The 20500-nt window shown below is 43.8% G+C and overlaps 1 protein-coding gene across 1 annotated transcript in view; it reads left to right on the top strand.

Annotated features, from left to right (window-relative positions):
- The window catches only part of CNMD (chondromodulin), a 124198-nt gene extending 106197 nt beyond the window's left edge, over positions 1 to 18001 (top strand). Inside the window, exons 6-7 of the mRNA XM_085621971.1 lie at positions 8104 to 8291; positions 17375 to 18001. Coding sequence (XP_085478097.1) covers positions 8104 to 8291; positions 17375 to 17596 — 410 coding nt within the window. The 3' untranslated portion in view covers positions 17597 to 18001. The remainder of the gene's footprint in view (positions 1 to 8103; positions 8292 to 17374) is intronic.
- The last annotated feature ends 2499 nt before the right edge of the window (positions 18002 to 20500 follow it).

The raw sequence follows: 20500 nt of genomic DNA, 5'->3' as shown, positions 1-20500 counted from the left end.
GATGTAATGGCCGGATTTTCTGTTTAGATGGGATCAGCCCCCAGGGGCCCCTGTGACCCAGCCAAAACGTACTCACCTTCCCTTCTTAGATCATATTCACAATGGGTAAATATAAGGATAAATATACAGATTACACCTAAGAATGGGGAATGACAATATACATATAGGAACTTTCTACAATATCTTATTCACATCAGTTGGCCTCGCGGTCACCCTGACCCAGACCGTTCTACCCTAGGGCAGATCTGATACGCAATCCGGCGTATCTACACACGGGCCTGCAGAACCCAGTGCTCTCTTCTCCCAAATTGTTCGCGATCCTGCGAAACCTACACGGCGGTATCCCTCCCGCCGCTCTCACTTATACACGAACTGCAATCCGGCAGTCCTACACGCTGATAATCCTTCTCAGCGCTCTCATTAACGCCGCATATCAACGACGACCACATTCCTATGAAACATGATTAGGATAATATCTCAGCAATCTACTTAGGGTAAAACTAAAATAATAACTTTGGATATGGATTCAGATTGTATAGTGTACTCTGTACTTACGACATCAAAGGTCCACTCACTCCCTCTTTATTTGATAACTATTTGTCTGATCGGGATTTCTCATCCGTTCGTCTAAACAGTGCTCAACTAGAAGCATCATTTACCAAGATTGAACAGAAGAACCAGGTACACGATAATTCTATATGAATTGGGACATTTATTAACCATAAGCATAAATCACATTACTATGCAGCATTACATTTGCACAAGAAATAAAAGAGAAAGGTTAGGGTGCACGCACTATAAGAATCGGTCGGACTTCACCTGGTTAATGGGAAATCGGGACTCGGCAGTCATCTAGGCTCCTGTCTCGTCTCTGGGTCCTGGCTCGCCTTGCAGTCACCCTCAGCCGTCACCAGTACACGTCTGCACTGATAGGCTCAAACTCGTCTGCTCTCCCTCAGGACCTTGGAACCTTGCTGTTAATTAGCTACCGTCTCTCTCTCTCTCTGGGTTAGTGCGCTCCGCGCCACTTCTCGTTCAGTCTATCTTCAGAGAGTTTCGGTCTTAAATCTTTCTCCGACTTCAAAGATGGCGACTTGTCCACCATGAAAATGAATAATGGCAGAGATGCTAACGGCTAGATGCCGCCTACGAACTGACTCACTGAAAGACTAACACCTTTGCTAATATAACAAGCCTGTTCCTTCATGGAAAATCACGGCCAGTAACCTGCCGCCCACCAAATTCTTGTACCTCCCCGTACCAAGGACACCTTCCCAGCTGGCCAGGCTGAAGTTGTGTCTTCGGAGTGGAGAAAAATACATTCCTTCGATAAGGGTCAGTCTGAACCGGTTTTCTCCAAGTGAACAACAGCTTGAAACTAAAACATCACTCTTGACCTAGAAAGCCTTCTCGAGCTACCAGGCAGAAAGCAAAATGGAGTCTGTCTCGCTTAAGGCCTACGGAGCCCATAATATACATAGCTCCATGAGAAACAGATCGGCATGTTAGCAAATGAGTAAATCATGACTAATACTTATATATCTAACTCCTTACTTAAATTCATAAGCCTTGCTCTAAGGGAAATGGCACGAAAATGCCCTTATATCTATCCCTATTTATCAGTCCATTCCCTATGCTATGGGGTGATAGGCTGGAGTCACTCTCTATCATTCTCCTTCTCCAGAGAACTGGCAAAAGGACGGGCATTACAGGCCCTCCGAGTATTTCAGGTATATTCAGATGCGCCACGCCCTCCGATCAGTCCTCGTGGAGGGTGAGAAGGTGCCTGAGTCCTCTCCTTTGGAGGACCGGGTCCTTGATGGCCATATGCCCGAGAGCACGATCTCGCTCATATATAAGAAACTGATAAACGTCCGGGCGGACATGCTTCTGGGGCTGAGGGACCAGTGGACTAGGGATGGCCTCGAGTTGGATGAGGAGGACTGGCAGTCAGCTGTTTCTTCTCCTAGGGAGGTTGCGATCCCGTCGCGTCTGAGGCTGGTGCAGCTTAAAATACTGCACCGAGTGTATGTGACGGGGCCAAGGCTGGTCCACATGGGGTTCTCGGAGGACGGCCTGTGCAGGAGGGGGTGTGGTATGGTGGGTACTTTCCTGCACATCATTTGGGAGTGTGGTGTCATTGTGGAATTCTGGAGGAGAGTCCATGCAGTTATGGGGGAGGTGACGGGCATTGCTGTGCAGCCGGAGGCGCGGTGTTGTCTCCTGAATGTCTGGGGGCCCACTGACCTCGATGAGGCGCGGACCCAATGGGTGACTCTGGGTAACATGGTCGCTAAGAGGGATATCGCGCGATTGTGGGGCTCCTCGGGGCCCCCCACACTGACTGCGTGGAAAGAAAACATGGACTGGAGCATGTTTAGGGAGAAGACGGTCTATTGCTCTAGAGGCCGCCCCCGGAAGTGGCACGCCATCTGGGGGCGGTGGAATCAATACAGGGGGGGAATATGTCTTGCCCCTGATCTGGAACCTCCCGAGGAACACCTTTCCCCCTGACCTTCTTTCCAGCACAGTCTGGTTTATGAACTATTTTGGCCTCTGCTGTCCCCCTTCTTCCTCCTTACACTATCTTGTAACTGGTAGATGAGTGGGGTCCGGCCCCCCCTGGGGGATCTCACCATGGGCTTTTAGTGTTCTTGCCTTGCTGGGGTTTGTTGTGAGTTTTTGTGTTTACTTAAAATTGAACCTTTGCATTTCTCTTTGTACTGTACAGGGGACGCATCACTGTTTCTAATTATCGATGCTGCCGAACCTCCGGGTTGTCGGCTGAATAGCTGTGTCCTGATTTTTAAATAAAGGTTTTTAAAAAAAAAAAAATAAAAAAAAAAAGTATTCAATCTATCCTTTTTTGGTTATTTTTGTAGATACATTTGGCAGTATCTCAGGTTATGAAGTAAATTGATTAAATCTATTTTAATTCCCATTTCAAGAGTGGTCTTTTTGCGGGGGTCACTAATTTTTAATATGAAACATATTTCTATAAGCCCAAGGTATATTAGGTAAAGAGAGCAATTTTTTTTGTTTTTTACAGCACAAATGAACATCTCGGAATTTTAGTCGGGTAATATGAAATAAGAGTGTTCTAGGTGGTACGGATATTTGGATACTTGTGTAGCTTAGAAATGACTTTGTCACTACCCACAAGAAGGTGTACTTTAAATAATGCTTGGTACAATCGGAAGTACATCTTAAAGATTAATAGATGGGATCTCTATTATGGTTCCCACCCTTTGAGACAATTATTTGCCTACGTATATGCTCACTCTTTACAACAATAATCAGAATAAGATTCCTATGATTAATGCCTTACCCTTTGAAGCGCTCAAATTAAGGTTACAATTGATCAGGTTACTGAATTACTAATGCTAAAGTTTAGAGGGTTAAAGGGCCGGATGGGCTGTTTAATAGCATCTTAAAATATGATTTACACTGATGGGGAAAGTGCTCCTTCGTTTCATAATGCCATAGTAAATGCATATCCCCTACCCCAGGAATAGAGAGGAGCACTTTCATTTTCAGTCTGTAAGAAGGAGACCAGAAAATCAAGGTGACAAGCATTTACTTTCCATCTGGTGCCCATATTTTAAACTATTCATTAAGATTATTTTAGCAGAAATACAAGCTTGGATTAACCCCAATACAATTCTCCAAATTACAGGAACAGGCTTTGGCATGGGTTATCAATATGCACAGGGAAGTGGCACAAGCCTTTAAAGAAGGACCACTTAGCATCTCTTAAATTGCCATGGGATAAAGCTCTCCCAGATAGTCAGGTTGATGAGTGGAACTAATAAAGCTACACATTTGTACAGGCTGGTGTATTTAATTAGGTGAGTAAATGGGCTGACAGAACTTATTGTCTTTTCAATCATCTTTACTGAGATGGTTTAATTTGGAAGTGTGGTGTAAGTGTTACTGAGCTCCTTGTCTCAAATGATGATTAGGAAAACTACCTGGCAATTATGTCCATTCTTCCTGTATGATTTTAGTTTTGTCAATAAAGTAGCGGTGGAGCTGATCTTACAAGGACTATGTGTGGAAGATGGTAATCCACTTAAATTTGGGATTCAGGGGAGGGACTGGTTAGAAAAGATTACAAGGTGAGTCTCCAAACGTTATTAATTATAGATTCCCAGTATGTTTCTTTAGGATAATGAGTGTGGATTGATTTTTTCAGTGGGAAAAAATAGGCAACCTTATGCTGCTATTTCCTGCATTTGTCGTATTTAATTTCCACTCTTCTTTTAGCCTATTCATGTGTTTGAGCTCTAGTGTTAATCAAGATGCAATGTGCCATTACCTTCAGTACTCCTATATGTGAGAAGGCTCCTCACAAATTTAATAATTGGGCCTTCAAAAGTGGCAAGGCCATCCAGCCAGAACAGTGGCACATTATTGAAGGATCTGAGAGTTAACTGAGATCAGTCTAACCAGATGATTAGTAAAACTTGAAAGACACTCAAGTTTGTATGCTTGGAAAAATGTCACCAAGGTTAATGCAAATAATGGGACTGGTTTCATTGATCATTTGTGTAAAATATCTATAAAAGGCTTTAGAGAGAAGAAAAATGTAAAGAACAAAGATACGAAAGGCCCGGGCCAATAATTAATTAAAGTCCAAGCCTTTTAGCTTGGAAAGAACATGTGAAAGAACAGATGTTTCGTCAAACCTCTCACCAGTCTCCTCATTGAGATCGTCAATAAGGCATCTGTAGCCATCACTGATCTTACCTCAGATGTATTTTCTAATCTGAAAGATATAAAAAAAAAGGAGAAAGATAATGGACCTGACATCCTCCACTCTACATTTGAAGTCATTCTGTCCATTGGAGGGAATGTTGGAAGACAAACACATAGTACAGGAACTCCCAGACCTTATCCAGATTAGCTGTTTTAGAAAGTAGAGGGATTATTTAATATAACCACAGGAGATGAAACACTTCTCCTCCACCATGGTATCCTTTTAGTGGCGAAAGTTCCACAAGTTGTTTTCCATCCATACTTAACACTTCCTATAGAAATCTGAGCATTTTATATTATCACATAATTCTAAATCACGTCCTAGCAAGAATGAAAACATAAACCAATGTGGACAATCTCTAGGTGACCAACTCTATACTATGCACTGAGACTGCGCCTTGTTGAACAGTTTGACCCACAGAATGTGCTTGGAAAAATCAAAGTTGTTTTGACACAAATTTGTCTCCACTTGTATTTACATATGAAAGCCTTGTTTTTCTTTTACCTTTTTATTTTTAGGTTTGAGTGTTTCACTTGTGAGACACTATTGTATACACACAGGCTCCTTAATTGGCCAGTGCAGGTGATACATAAATTCTGTTCTTTTATGTGGAGCAGGGACCAATCACAGATTAATTCAAGTTAATCAGTGCCGTTCATCTGCTCCCAAAGTGAGTGAGGTACTATCCCCCCCAGGGCACCTGCCTGCTTCTCCCTCCATAGCACTTGCACTTAGAACATCAGATAAGAGTGGAGCCATATAGGTGCTATCACTCATTCGTTTTAAAAATCTCTTTCTGCATAGCACCCACCATGATACATCTTTCACATAGAATGAGGCAAAATTACATTCTATGCAGACAGTGTTTGAAATGACGCCTTAACTGGGAGCACATTCAAAATTGATAATTTGTTTTTGTTTTTTTGATTTTATATAGCGGTAACTCGACCTGGAGGTATTGGAGTGCTGTACACCAGCACCACTTGCATTACACAGGGACACATTCTTTTTCAGTTATTAGGCACAGGGAGATTAAGTGATGTGCCCAGAATCACAGGCATGTTGAGGCCATGAGCGGCTCCTCCTCTAAGGCGGAGGAGTGTCGCCCTACTGCTCAAAAGGAAAAATAAAATAATAACGTAATTGTATTATCATTTTATTTTCCCTATTGCAGTCAGTGGCGGGGCGGGGCTGGCCATAGCAGGGGGAGGAATGGTTTGCACTCCCTAAGTGCTCATGACTGTTTGGTGGCCAAACAGTCATGTGCACTTTGCAGGTTCCCCACCAGGCTGCATTACACAGCCTGGTGAGGAACAGGCACAGGCTCCCTGTCTGAGCACCGAATGACGGCGCTCAGACCAATCACCCACCCATGCCCCAGTCCAGTAGCAGCCACTACTGGTTGAGGCGAAGCAGAGACTAGAATCTATTTCCCCAGTTCCAGAGTCAGCAGCTCTGCTCATTAAGCCAAATCCTCTCCCCGGTTGTTATGAATGCGTATGAAGTGCATGATGTGCGATCAAAGAGGCCAGTGTTCCATTTGCGTTTGATTGTGAACACAATGAAGCCTGAGTTGGCAAGGCCAGCTTAACAGTGAGCTCTCCCTCCAGGATCATGAAGCGTACAGTTGTAAAGCTGCCTGGCTGTAGTCAACAAAAAACACTTTAAAACTAGCAAAACTGCATTTTTTTAATGATCACACTTTTTTTATTTACAGAGCCAAATGGTCTCTGCCATCTTGGAACAGTAAACAATGCACTCACACCATAGAAAAACGTTTTACTTGTAACCAATACTGAGTACCATCAGCTAAAAGCACAGCAAAGCCAATAGGCCGATTCACAAAGACAATCTGAGACAAAAGTCTAACTTTACGACTTTTGGTATTCACAGAGGTCATTTACAAGTCGTATCTTTATGTCCGCAGTCGAGCCGGAATCTCCGGCTTTGGCTGTACTCTCCGCACCTGGGCTGTACTCTCTGGCTGGAGCAGTACTCTCTGGCTCAGGCCATACTCTCCGGCTCAGGCAAGATAAAGTGTAATCAATGGGCCTGAATGCAATTTTTACAAAAAGGAACATTAAGAACGTGTGATAAATGGCAGAGGTCATGAAAATCAGTTTGGGCAGGGGCGTGGCCAGGCACTACATCACATTCCAGAAAAGTTTGCACCTTTGCATCATGGTACATGCAGTCAACAATTTGCGCTCCCTCAGTGTTGACTGTCAAGACTACAGACCTAACAATCACAGTACTTCAGAATTGCTGAAAAAGTACACTAAAATTGCCCTTGATTCAGGAAAAGGAAAATAGTCTGTTAAGCTTTTTCCCTGGTCAGTATTCATGCAGCCAAGAGGATGCTGCTGAGGAAGGTGCTCACACTTCTCACTAATTAAGGTTATATGCAGAGACTGGTTTCTGAATTTGGAGAAGTTGCAAGGTAGCCTTAGACATGCTGTCATTGTCTGCCATCTTATTACCAAGCTTCTACAAAATAGCTTTAATGTCTTCTTAGAGCCAAAATATTGACTCCTCAACACTCTTTTGAATGAGAGCAAAGCATGTGAATCTGTGTAGACCTAGGAGGTGGGAAACAGGGAGTAGCAAATGTAGTATTTCTGAATCTTCTTACGATACAAATCAAGAGTTCGCCTTTTTACTCGCAAAGGTAAGGAAGGTTAGGAATTCACCAGCAAATGTCCATCTGTTTTTTACCAGCTCAAAGTCCCCCTCCACTGAATACAGAGCAAGCAAGTGCTCAGACTTCAGTGATCCCAAGGGAACCTTTTTAAACTCGTTCCATCAAAGAGTTTGCTAATCCGCTTCAGAGAAAAAATTAAGAGGATATGAAGAGGAGATAAATAGGACCGGGGTGGGAAAAGAAAAAGAATTATTTTGGAAAGAACTTAGATAACATAAAGGAGAAGCTTATGTAATCGCTAAAGCAGCATATGTGACTACAGAAGCCATCAAACTGAAATTTGCAAGGACGTAACTTAGCCTACTCACATTATCTTTCACATTCCTTGTTTGAACAAATTATTCTCCACAACCTTGCTGCTTTATATACAGCTTGATCCTATCCCTTCCAAACTCTATACTGCCTGGCTGCATGTTCCACTCCAGAAAAAGAGTATAAGTAACAGTAGGTTTACTAAATCTGTGGAAGTTCCTTTAACAATCACCCCCTCCTGCCGTCACCATAGGTCATCAGGCAGAGCTTGTGTTGGCTTCAACTGCACAAGGTATAAGATATCAGTAGACCTCTTTGTTTGTCACATAAAAATTCTGAGAAGTCTTGAATCAAGAGCGCTTTTAATATTTTTAATGACTACTGTTTTTAGAAAGCCAGAGAGAGAAAAGAGAAGTTGGGAAAAAGCGTCGGCAAGCACAGCACCAAGACCAGTTGAGTCAATTTGAAGCTGCCGCTGAAGAGGCAAACACCAGACGCCGTGGTAGCCAGCCAGCTCAACCGCCTGCTCGACGAGCAAATGCAACAAGTCCACCCTTCAATCCTGAAAACCCTTATCACGTAAGTGTAGAGAAATATTGCTATATGTATATGAGAAATAAGAATAAATTGTATTTTGTAATATCAGGTATGTCTATCATCCAAGTCGGTTGCAATGAGTTAATTAGCCAAAGTTGATTTGATGAGAAGCTGAATTCACTCAGGTGGGATTCAAATAAGTACCATGAAGAGGCAAAGACATCTCTGTAGCAGGTGCTTCTCAAGCTGGCGCTTATTTTTTAGGTCATTGCATATTTATTATTTTTCAAGTTTATCTCATTATATGAACTTCGTTCAAACTTTGTTTAAACAGAAGCATTAAACAGCCGATGTGCATCTCAGCATGGAATACATATCTGATAGAATACAATTTTAAAAACTTGACCTTTTGTGTGTTTTGAAGTATTTTATATTGTGTCCACACAGGGACGTAGCTTGGTCAGTAAGATTGGGGGGGGGGGGGGGTTGAGCTTCAGGTTTTCCAACATTCACGCTGGCATGTAATGTTACAATACATTATACGACAAGCAGGGCACACGAGAGTGGCTAAAGTGGATGTGGAAAGAGAGACAAATGCAGATTGGTAGAGGTATTAAGTGAGAGAAAACACAATATTTTGTAAAATAACCATCATTTTTGAAGTCTTTCAAAGCAGAGACGGCGAGAGTATGTTTGTAGTTTTGTCTGTGTTTATGTAAAGATTCCGTATTGAAATCTGACAGACAACTCATCATACCCTACTGAAAGCACCTGTACCCAACTATTTACCAGAATATACAATTATTAGTGGGGTGTAACTCTCCAAATAACCCCTGAAGCTACACCCCTGTGCCTACATCAGTAACCTTTAGCTTATGGTATTTATTTCAGTTTTTCCTGTTGTGCCAAGGCATTCCCAATTTGCGTTAGAGTGTTTTACACTTACAGATAAACTTCATATGGCATCCAGTTGGTAGAAGACATAGAACATATAAATACAGAAATACTGAAGCAAGGTGAAAGTACATTAAACATATTCTGCTTGATGGAGGAAGAGAGCAGGGGAAGGGTGGAGGGGAGAGCGAGAGAGAGAGAGATAGAGAGAGATTGAGAGAGAGAGTGTGTGTGTGTGTGTGTGAAAGAGAGAGAGAGAGAGAGAGAGAGATATTGAGGTATATAATGTCTTTTTATGGACCCAAAGAGAGGTCACAGTGTCTATTTAGACTGAGTCTACAGGACTATAGGAACACTATATACTAACAAAGTGCAGGTCTGTGTGCTAGCTCCCCCCTCGCTGCCTTAATGCTTGTGCTTCCTTTCCTTGTTTTGCCCTCTGTGTTATCTTTAGCCCTTCCACTACTGTTGTTTTCTGTAGTTGATTTTATGTTGCCTTGTTTTTTAAATTCTGTGTCTAGTATTTTGCTGAATCTCTGTACATAGCGAGCCAGCCCACCTCGCCGCTCACTTTCCCACTGTTCGTCGATCCCGCCTCCCGCCTCCCACTTCCCGCCACACACTTCCCCCCTCCCACCTCCCAGCTCTCCTCCCCCTCCAAGGACCTACTTAATGGAAGCCACGGCACGACCCCATCAAACCGATCCGTGTGAGACTCCAGGTGGTGCAGAAGGCCAGACTTCTACAAAAAATTCCTAACCGTACATCTATTAAAGATTCACTAAAACAGTTACACTGGCTGCCTATCGAGAAAGGAATAACGTTTTTAAGTCCCTCTGCATGGCCTATAGGGCCATCAATAAAAAGGCCCACTAAAGCTTAGCCAATTGATGTCCAGGTACACCCCAACCAGACATTTAAGATCTTCCCAGCAACAGCTCCTCAGGACAACCAGAGTCAAAAGAACTAGGTGGGGAGGCAGATCATTCGCCCATCTGGTGCCAAAGATGTGGAATGCGCTCCCATTTGACCTTAGAACCCTACCCAACAAAACCTCCTTCAGAAAACATCTTAAAACTCTGCTGTTTCCCTTGTAGGTACCAGATGGACAGAGCTCTAAAAACAGTACTCTTTAGCGCTGGGAAGCCTTTGGGCAGCCATGCGCTCTACAAATTCTAAACATAAACATAAACGAATGCCAGCTTCCTCCTCGTTGCCTTAAAGCATGTGCTTCTTTTCCATGTTTTGCCGTCTGTGTGTTATCTATTGCCCTTCCATTTCTGTTGTTCTCTGTGCCTGATTTTCTGTTGCCTTGTTTTTTTTATGCTATGCCTTGTATTTTGCTGAATCTCTGTGCTTTGTGCACAGCGAGCCGGCCCACCTTCCGCTAGCTTTGCCACCGTTTGCTGCTTCTGACTCCCACTTCCCACCTCCCAGCAGGACCTACTTACTGGATGCCGTGCAACAGACGCACACAGCAGGTGTGTCAAAAGCAAGCCCGCCTGCGCCTGGACCGTGCCCAGAGCCAGGAACCCTGGATCTCCAGTCACCCACAGCTACACAATCGCCTAGCTCACAGCCTTGGACCCCAGACACTGCAGCAACTGCTGCTGCACCTCTCCACGCTCAACAGTCGGACCTTTTGCATGACACCACTGTCTCTTCTCCGGCAACACCGGAGCACACGCAACCGCCACCACCATGCCAACCACGTTTGTGCCTGGACAACTCCACTGCCTCCTTCTCAACGCCCGATCATTCTGCAGACATGCCACTGAGATCTGGGACACCATCACCTCCGTCACACCCGCTGTCGTCTTCCTCATCGAAACCTGGCTCAACCCTACATCCACTCCCGACATCGCCACACTCAATGGCTAAAGGATTGCACACTGGAACCGCATTAACAAATAAGGAGGTGTAATCGCCATCATCCACAAAGAAACCATCCACTGCACCCCCGCCGCAGACTTCCAACTCAAAACAGATAGCAAAACTACCATCAAAGGCACCCTTGCCTATAGACATGCAGGACCACGCCCTGGCTTCTACGGCACCATCCCCAAATACATTGCACCACCTGCCATGAACACCAAACACTACATCTTCCTCTGAGACCTCAATTTTCACCTCGACGACCCCACCAATGCTAACACAGCCAACTTCCTCGAAAGTATGAACTACATATGCCTCACTCAACTAGTCACCAACCCCACACACAACGCAGGACACACGCTCAATCCTATTTTCACAGCCAGCGACAGAGTCAAGTGCAGCCATGTCGCTGAGCTCACCTGGACGGACCACTGAATCATCCACTTGACCATCACAGCAGCCCCCAGCAATGCCACCAAGTCACCCAGCACCTCACACTGCAGCTGGAACAAAGTATCTGAAAGCCAATGGACTGATGCCCTCAACACCTCCCACCCTGACATCACTACCAAGGTTGAACAGCCTGTCAAGCACTTCACCACCTGGATCATAAACTGCGCCAACAGAGTCGCCCCCATCAAACCCACCAAACTCAAGAGCGCCACCAAACATGCCAGTTGGTACACCTTAAAACTGAGAACCACGATAAGCAGCTAGAATGGAATTGGCGCACCAGCAAGGAACCCACACACCCCACCACCCTCAAGACATCACTTAACCACTACCACCAACTCCTGAAAGAGACAAAAAAGAACAACCTAGACAACTGTATTGAAGCCAGCTCCAACAAAAGCAAAGAACTCTTCAGCATCGTCAAGGAGTTCTACAACTCATCAGCATATGAAAATATCATCACCCCTTTCCAAGAACTCTGTGACACCATTGCAGACTTCTTCCACGACAAGATCTCCACAATCTACAAACACTTTTAACTCCAGCCTCCGAAATCCTCAGCCTCCTCGCTCTCACAGATGCAAATTCCGACCTCCGGATCACCCCTTGGGACCAGCTCACCACACTGAGCAACACAGCCATCATGCACTCTGTCCACTCAGGGGCAACCACAGACCCCTGTCCCCACCACTTGTTCAACCTCAGAAACAGGACTATCAGCAACAAGCTTATGGCTATCTTCAACACATCCATCACCTATGCTACCTTCCCAAAAGAATGGAAACACACTGAAGTCAAACCACTCCTCAAGAAATTATCCACCAACCCCAACAAGCTCAAGAACTACTGGCCCATCTCTTTGCCCCCCTTTCCTGCCAAAGTCCTTGAAAAGGCCATCAACCACCTACTAATGGAATACGTGGAGAACTACGAACTTCTGGACTCATCCTAATCCAGATTCCACATGAACCACAGCACCAAAACCACCCTGATTGCATCTACCGACGGCATCAGAATCCTCCTAGACCGGGAAGAAATGGCTGCCCTGATCCTCCTAGACCTCTCAGCAGCCTTCAACCCCATGTTCCACCACACCCTTATAAAGATGCCTCATCAGATCGGAATCCAAGAGGATGCCCTGAAATAGATTGCATCCTTTCTCACCGGAATAACCCAGAGAATCTGCCTACCACCTTTCACATTGGAACTCAAGAACATCATCTGCGGCATCTCTCAAGGTTCAGCCCTGCTCTGTTCAATGCCTACATGACCCCCCCTGGCCAACATCTTCAGAACCCATGGACTGAACATCATATTTTAAGCTCACGACACCCAGCTCATCCTCTCTCTCTCTCTCGGATGACCCATCCCCCACAAAGGCCAACTTCCACTTGTGCATGGCCAGCATCACTGACTGGATGCAAAACAACTACCTCAAACTCAATAAAGACAAACCAGAATTACTGATGTTTAGGAACAACACCTCCCCATGGAACAACTCCTGGTGTGTGGCCTGCTGAACTAGAACCCTCGCCTACTCCAATAGATCACACCCAGAACCTCAGCATCATCCTAGAGAGCAAACTCACCATGAAAAGCCAGATCAACGCAGTCTCCACCTGATTCCTCACTCTCCACATGCTCCGAAAGATCTTTAAATGGCTTCCTGTCAGCAGCAGACATACCGTCACTCAAGCCCTCAACACTAACCACTTGGACTACGGCAATGCACTCTACTTGGCAATCACCACACACCTTCTGAAGAGACTGTAGACCATGCAGAACTCAGCAGTCAGACTCATCCTCGACCTCCCCAAATGGACCAACATCACCCCACACCTCAAGAAACTCCCCTGGCTCCCCATCTATAAGAACTGTCAATTCAAGATGCTGACACACGCCTACAAATCCCTACACAATCAAGGACCAGCTTACATCAACTTCCTGACCTTCCATCAAACCTCGAGACACCTGGCCTTGACTTCCCTCTCCCTTGCTCACACCTCCTGCATCCGCCGAAGCAACAGTGAAGGATGCTCCTTCTCCTACATTGCCGCAAAGTCCTGGAACAGCTTCCTCCTCCACCTCCAGACCTCACACTCTCATCAGGAACTGAGAAAGAGATTCAAGAGCTGGTTGTTCAACTGATTCCTCTGGAACAGCATGGCTCTCAGCACCTGGATACCCTCGCGAGTGAATAGCAGTGCTTTATAAATTCTGTTTGTTTGATTAATTGAGTCTATATTTCATATATGAGACCCAAAAGTGTAGGATTTTTGTCAAGCCAAAATGCAGGGCATAATATGAGACAATAAGGAACTGAGAGAAGAAAAGGAATACATTCTTTGATCAATAAATACAAAAGAGAAAGGAAAATGTCAAAACAATTGCATTTTATTGAATGAATTTACATTTGTGTTAGAAATGGGGTTTCTGGTTGGCTTAGGTATGCACCCAAGCCAGTCAGAACCCACCACTCTAGTCAGAGTAAGTCAGATACACCACAGAGATAACCTTTGCTCACCCTCTGATAGCTTGGCACAAAGCAGGCAGGCGTATCAACAAAGGCAATGTGTTAGGTTTTTGTACAACACACAAAAACCACAACTACAAAAAGACTCCACACAGGTTTTGAAAAATAAGGAATATTTATCTGAATAAAATAAGACCCAACAACAAAAATCCAACAAATAAAGTTTGAGATACAAATGTTTAAAGTATATCTTTCATCAAATGCTGTTTACAGTATCTTTGTCATCACAGTTGCTTAAAAGTTACTAATGACATTGTTTAATCATATGTTTGCCACTACAATGTTTCAAAGTTACTCACAATGTGGCTGAATGTTGATAACTGCACTGATAGACCAGGGTAATGCGCCAATAACCTCTTCGGGCTTCTCCTGAGATGCATGATCCTCAACTGTGAGGTAACAGTGGCCCAAACAGTCCCCTTTGGTCTAAGGGATACCGCTGGTTAGTTATGCCAGTGTTACTTGATCAACACCGCCGCCCAGGAAGGAGTGCCGGCCCATGACAGTGCCCCCGCAGGTCCCACCCACCCCATACCTCTCTGGTGAAGATACCGTCATCATCAGCCTTACGCAGGGACTGCGAGGCACATCAGTGGTTTCTATTTTACAGGCGGGGGCCCAAATTGCTGATGCTGTTGGGCAAGAGGGGGCTGCAACTGTAGCACACACACCACGTTGGTCTTCCTTTCATGAGGTGCCAACAACCGTTGCAGTCGGGACCACGTCACTGACTCCACTTGGCGTAATCTAGGTAACATGTTGCCAGAAGGGAGTTTTTTCCATGGGGCAGCCGTCGTCTTTAGGCAGAAATGCAGTGAATTCAGTTGGCAAGCAGGTTTTAGGTGCTGATCGGTATGTCTCGGGGAGGACTCGATCAGCAAGCTGACTCGAGACGCTGGTGTTAGATGACCTCAGCTGCTGGGTGGGCATGAAGTGAAGAGGCCAGCGGCCATTTAGAAACAAAATAAAGTCTTTGATGTCTGTCCCTAAGGCTTCTCTTAACAGGGGGAAGGTCTTTAGAGTCACGCTGGGTGTTAGTCCTTGTTCCTCTAGCAGGGCAGAGGTCAACAGCAACAGAGCAGCTCAGCGAAACAGGTCCTTAAAACAGTCAGGCACAGCAGAGTGGCAATCCTTCAGCACAGCAGCCTTTACTCCAGCAGAATTCTTTCCAGGTCCAGTAGTGTACTGTTTTAATAGGGTCAGAGCCTTACTACTTATACTAAAAAAAATATTTGATGTAGGGAGTGACTTCAGAGCAACTCTCTGAAGTGCACAAGAGTACCTTTCAGCCCAGCCCTGGCTCGCGACTACCAGTAGGGGGTAAATCATCCCTTTGTGTGAGGGCAGGACACAACCTATTCAAATGTAAGTTTGAACCACCTCGCCCTCTCCCTGCCCAGAAAGACTGTCAGTATGCAAATGAATCCAGATGTATCCCCTGTCACACCCAGCCCTTCCTGTATTATGGCTGTTTAGAGAGTACAATTCTGAAAAATAACATCCGTAGGCAACAATTGGTCAAGTAAGTGACAATACCTATTCCAACACAATTATGATATTATAGACTCAGTGTACATGAAATTCATATAAAAAAAACTTCATTTTATTGATACAATTTCATATAGTGATATTATAAAAGAGACATATAGAACTGAACAGCAACAATACAACATATTTTCTACAATGGAACAACACAAATGTATACAATTAACAAACATATATAAAGTGCAAAAATAGACAGTAGTTATAAATGAATTTATAACTGAACACTAAACAGACACATGTAAATATATCACAATTTATAAAATAGTGTCTAAATGATACATTTTCCTATAAGAATCCCCAATGCTAGCCTATGGAAGGAGTAGGCCTCACAGCAGTGAAAAATGATCTTAGCTGTTTGTCACTACGAGGACATGTGAAACATAGAAGTACACATCCTGACTTTTAGTTGCACAGCACCCTGTCTTTAGGGCCACTTAAGGCTTACCCTAGGGGTGGCCTATGTGTAATAAAAGAGGAGTTTTAAGGCTTGGCAAATGGATTTAAATGCCAAGTGTAAGTGACAGTAACCTGCACACACAGGTTCTGCAATGGCAGGCCTGAGACAGGTTTAAAGGACTACTTGTGTGGGTGGCACAACCAGTGCTGCAAAACCACTATTAGCATTTAAATTACAGGCCCTGGATACATGGGTAAACACTTTACAAGGGAATTACACATAAATATGCCAATCAGGTATACACTAATGTCACAATGTTTAGAGGAGAAGCATGTGCACTTTAGCACTTGTTTGCAGTGATAAGGTGCTCAGAAGCCTAAGGCCAACAAAAAGATACAGCAAAAGGTGGGAGGCAAAATGCAAAAGTTTGGGGGAAGACCACCCTAAGGATGACAGGTCTAACAATTGGTATCAAAGATCTTGAGTTTTAATACAGACTGAGGATAAAACTATCTGTCCCTTCATGTGGCTTTTTGATTTTCTTGACAGTAGCTTTCAAATGACAGCATTTCAAAATATGGAAAATAACAGCGTTCAGATTTGGTGTTCTATGTGAATTGATTATTTCGATATATCAAAGATAATATTTTACACTGATTATATGATTATCCCATCCACTTAAACAGATCCCACAATTCATGCTTCTGATACAGGCACATGAAAACATAACACGCCATACCAAAAATAATCTATTCACATAGAACACCTAACAGTTTTATTTTTATGATTAAACGCATTTATACCATGTTCTACAACACTACACACACAGTAAAAACAGTACATTTTAAAATGCACCCTCGTCTTTGTAATCAAAAAAACGTTTCCGTATTCTCTCAGAAATCTCTATATCTAAACGCTGTTATTTTCCATATTTTGAAAATCTGTCATTTGAAGAGTGTGTGTGTGTGTGTACATATATTTATAGATATACATGTGTCTTGTATTGCCATTTCAGACTTCTGGGGCTAATAATGTTAAGGTATTGTGCACAAACTCAGTGAGTGGTATTAAGGCATTGCTTTGAAAACTCGTATATCTTATAATCAAGAAACCACCTTTGGAAATTAACATAACCAATGCAAACTGGTCTCCACTCCTTCCCCCACGTGGCTAGCATATAGTCCATTTTGGCAGTCTGGACTTCGCTGCTTCTATTTTTTATTTGCTATACACTTTTCTGATTGCTTTATGTTAATAGCTTCATTGTCAGTGACACTAGGTCTGCAACTCTATATAAAGTTGTTACTAAAAGAGAAGCCCATGGTTTAACATGCCACTTGTGTTGCCCAGTCTTAACATTAGAAACGCAAATCTTACTGAGAGTTTTGCACATTGACACTTAAACATGCTTATTTCTTTTTTTTTTAGCAATCAGAAGGTGAGGATGGTGGTATGACCTTTGATGTTATGCTGGATCACCAAGGAGTCTGTTGTATTGAGTGTAGACGCAGCTACACACACTGCCAAAGGATTTGTGAACCTCTCTATGGCTACGAGCCTTGGCCCTACAACTACCAGGGATGTCGCTCGGCCTGCAGAGTCATCATGCCGTGCAGCTGGTGGGTTGCACGTATCTTGGGTGTCGTGTGAGATGGTGGCCAAGAGAAAAGAAAACAAAAAGAACAGCAAGAGCAAATTAATAATAAAGGACCAAAACCAAAGATCTAACAGAAATTTCACATTTTGAAAACTTATGTGTGTCAAATATAAAACATTCTAGATGTAAATAGAGCTTTCATTAAGTTAACAGTGTACCTATCAAAGATGTAGTGTGCAACGTGTGCACTTTGAACTGTACCGTGAGATTAAATGTGCAATATCAGACTTTGAAACTATTTCTTAATTGATCAGATTTATGATGATGTAAACAGTGTTTTCTTGTACATTCCATGTGAACACTATGATAAACTGAATAAAAAAACTGGAATTGTATAAATGGGAGTGTACCTTCCACTATGTAGCCTTTTTAAATAAATCATATGCTAAGTGGCTCTACAGTATGTGGTTGTTGATAGTCTCAGAATCATCTTGTATCTCTATAAACCAATTATTAGCGGGTCTCAGTCTTGAGATATCATACTTGCATCACGTATAAACTCTACATGGGCGAAAACCATACTCCTGACTCTGTCAAGTGTCATCGCAGCATCCTGTCCTCTACAAACTGAATCAGGCAAAATCGGGATCATTTCAATTTCCATATGTTTTGTAGTTTAGCAAACCACACATTTGCCAAAATTCCAGTTTTAAAGTTAGTTTTAACTCATTACATTTGTTAACGATGGTATATAAGACAGAAGATTTCCTGTCGCACGTGGAACAACACCAGAAAATGGTGTGCAGGCTCCACTCTGTTTTGGGATTTTCCACTGTGGCTTCCCGTAAGTAGACAAAATGTGGATGCGCACCTGGGGAATATGACTCATTGCAGAGAGGCTGTTACAGATCAGGTACTCGCACTAATTTGTTAAAATTTGAACTGCTTTCTGACCAGCTGTGATACATTCCTTTGAAGAGCCCCAAAAATAGTAAAATAAGTATCAGGAATTACGCAAGTTCTCCAGTACAGGATCATTCATAAATTGCCATGCTTGAATCATTCCCCGTCTTCGAAGTGGGAGTCCCACTGTACCATAATAAGCAGTATGTGTCATTATCATAGGCTAAAATGGCAATGAACAATCCCTTACATAGCCTATCTATGTCCTTTAAAAAGATGAACCAAAGTCCAGCCATTCAGGAAATAGCACCCTCTAGAATACTCCCAATAGAGGCTGAGTCTCTCAGATTTTCTATCGAACACTGTGTGAAGGAGTCTTCCTGAGCTCTGTTTTTGAAAGCTACTCTACTGCTTCTGCCATGTCTAAGATATCTAAAAAGGCCCTGCAATACATGTGGGAAGAAAAGACGCAATGTGGATGAAGGACAGTCTGTACTGCCACAAGGACTGTCTGTACTCTCTCTATCCTCAGCACAAGGTAAATGACTGTAAAGACTGCTGTACTTTTTCCACCAAAACCGTGAAGGACAGGGAGGGGAGGCTTCTTCTATGGCTTCAGAAAGCTAAGTCAAAGATACTTCCCACTTCTGCGGAAGATAGTGATACCTCTTGCACATCCCAGAAGAGATCACATAAGAGGGAAAGTTCCTATGGCCAAGGAATGTCAGAGGAATCCAGAAAGGTCCTTAAAAAAATCCCATCATGGGTCTGCCAAGGACAACTCAAAAAAGGAGAAAAATTAACAAATCTCCTCAGAGACTACCAGATCTGAGTCAAGTAATCCATCAGTAAAAACTGGAGCTCATCCGCCAAAGTCCTCATCAGAACCATTGATGGCAAAGCCTAAAACTACTTTGAATCATCCTTCTGTTCCACGTCCATCTCCCAGAACACGGGGGCTCATCTCTCCACCCGTAACGCCAGGATGATGCCTGCATCAAACATCACAGCGCCTCATAGGGAAGAACTGTCGTCATCAGATGATGACTGAGAGGATGGCAAAATTCCTGAAAAACACCATTGTCAATCATGACAGTTACCACAATCACGTCCGTCGGCTGCTCTGCCGCCTCTGGTGCAGGAAACCAGGGTTCAAGCCTCGGGGTCGCTTTCACATCCTCTGATTCTGGGCAAATCACTTAATCTCCCCGTGCCTGAATGTGTAATGTAAATACGGTGCTATGTAAAAGCGCTCCAATACCTTTGGGTCGAGTTCGCGCTATTTAAATATGCAACAAAAAAAAAAAACATTGCCGATGGCGTCGATGATGGCAACATCAACAATGTCATCCATCTATGCATCAGTGTCGAACCCGTCGTCGAAGATATCATCGTTGGTGAAGGTTCCGTCATCAACTACACCATTGCTACCGTTGACGGAGGAGCTGTCAACGATGACCACGCCGACGAGAAGTACACTGACGGTGCTGACTGTTCCTCAGCAACCCCAGCAGTTGGTATCTTCTGCCATTGGCTCGACAACAATGTTGTCAATGACACCGTCAATGACACTGATAGTTCCCAAAACTTTCTCTTGCCTGAGCATACCTCATCAAGCAGCAAGGTGTCTCCTCTCAAGCCGTCATCTGGACATGTAGAAGTCAGAGGATGAAGGCCCTTTCGGGACAGCCCACCCAAACTCCACGTAAAATCTTAGGAGGCAGAAGAAGAGGATGAACATTGCTATGGAGAATGCTACAACCCACAACAGACAACATATGTGGACAGACCCAGACATTATGGGGGACCTTACCAGCATTATGGCAAATCGCCTTCTTGTAGGGGTATGGTTCAGGTACCTATGACTCTATTTCAATTCCTTCAGACAATGTTAAAAGACTTCCATAAAAGGTTCCCGGAACCTCCAAGAAATCATCCTTCTGTTCCACGTCCATCTCCCAGAACACGGGGGCTCATCTCTCCACCCGTAACGCCAGGATGATGCCTCCATCAAACATCACAGCGCCTCATAGGGAAGAACTGTCGTCATCAGA

Source organism: Triturus cristatus, chromosome 8, assembly GCF_964204655.1.
Source record: "Triturus cristatus chromosome 8, aTriCri1.1, whole genome shotgun sequence".
Classification (NCBI taxonomy): domain Eukaryota; kingdom Metazoa; phylum Chordata; class Amphibia; order Caudata; family Salamandridae; genus Triturus; species Triturus cristatus.
Note: the sequence above shows the minus strand (reverse complement) of the source record. Positions and strands in the feature narration are given on the sequence as shown.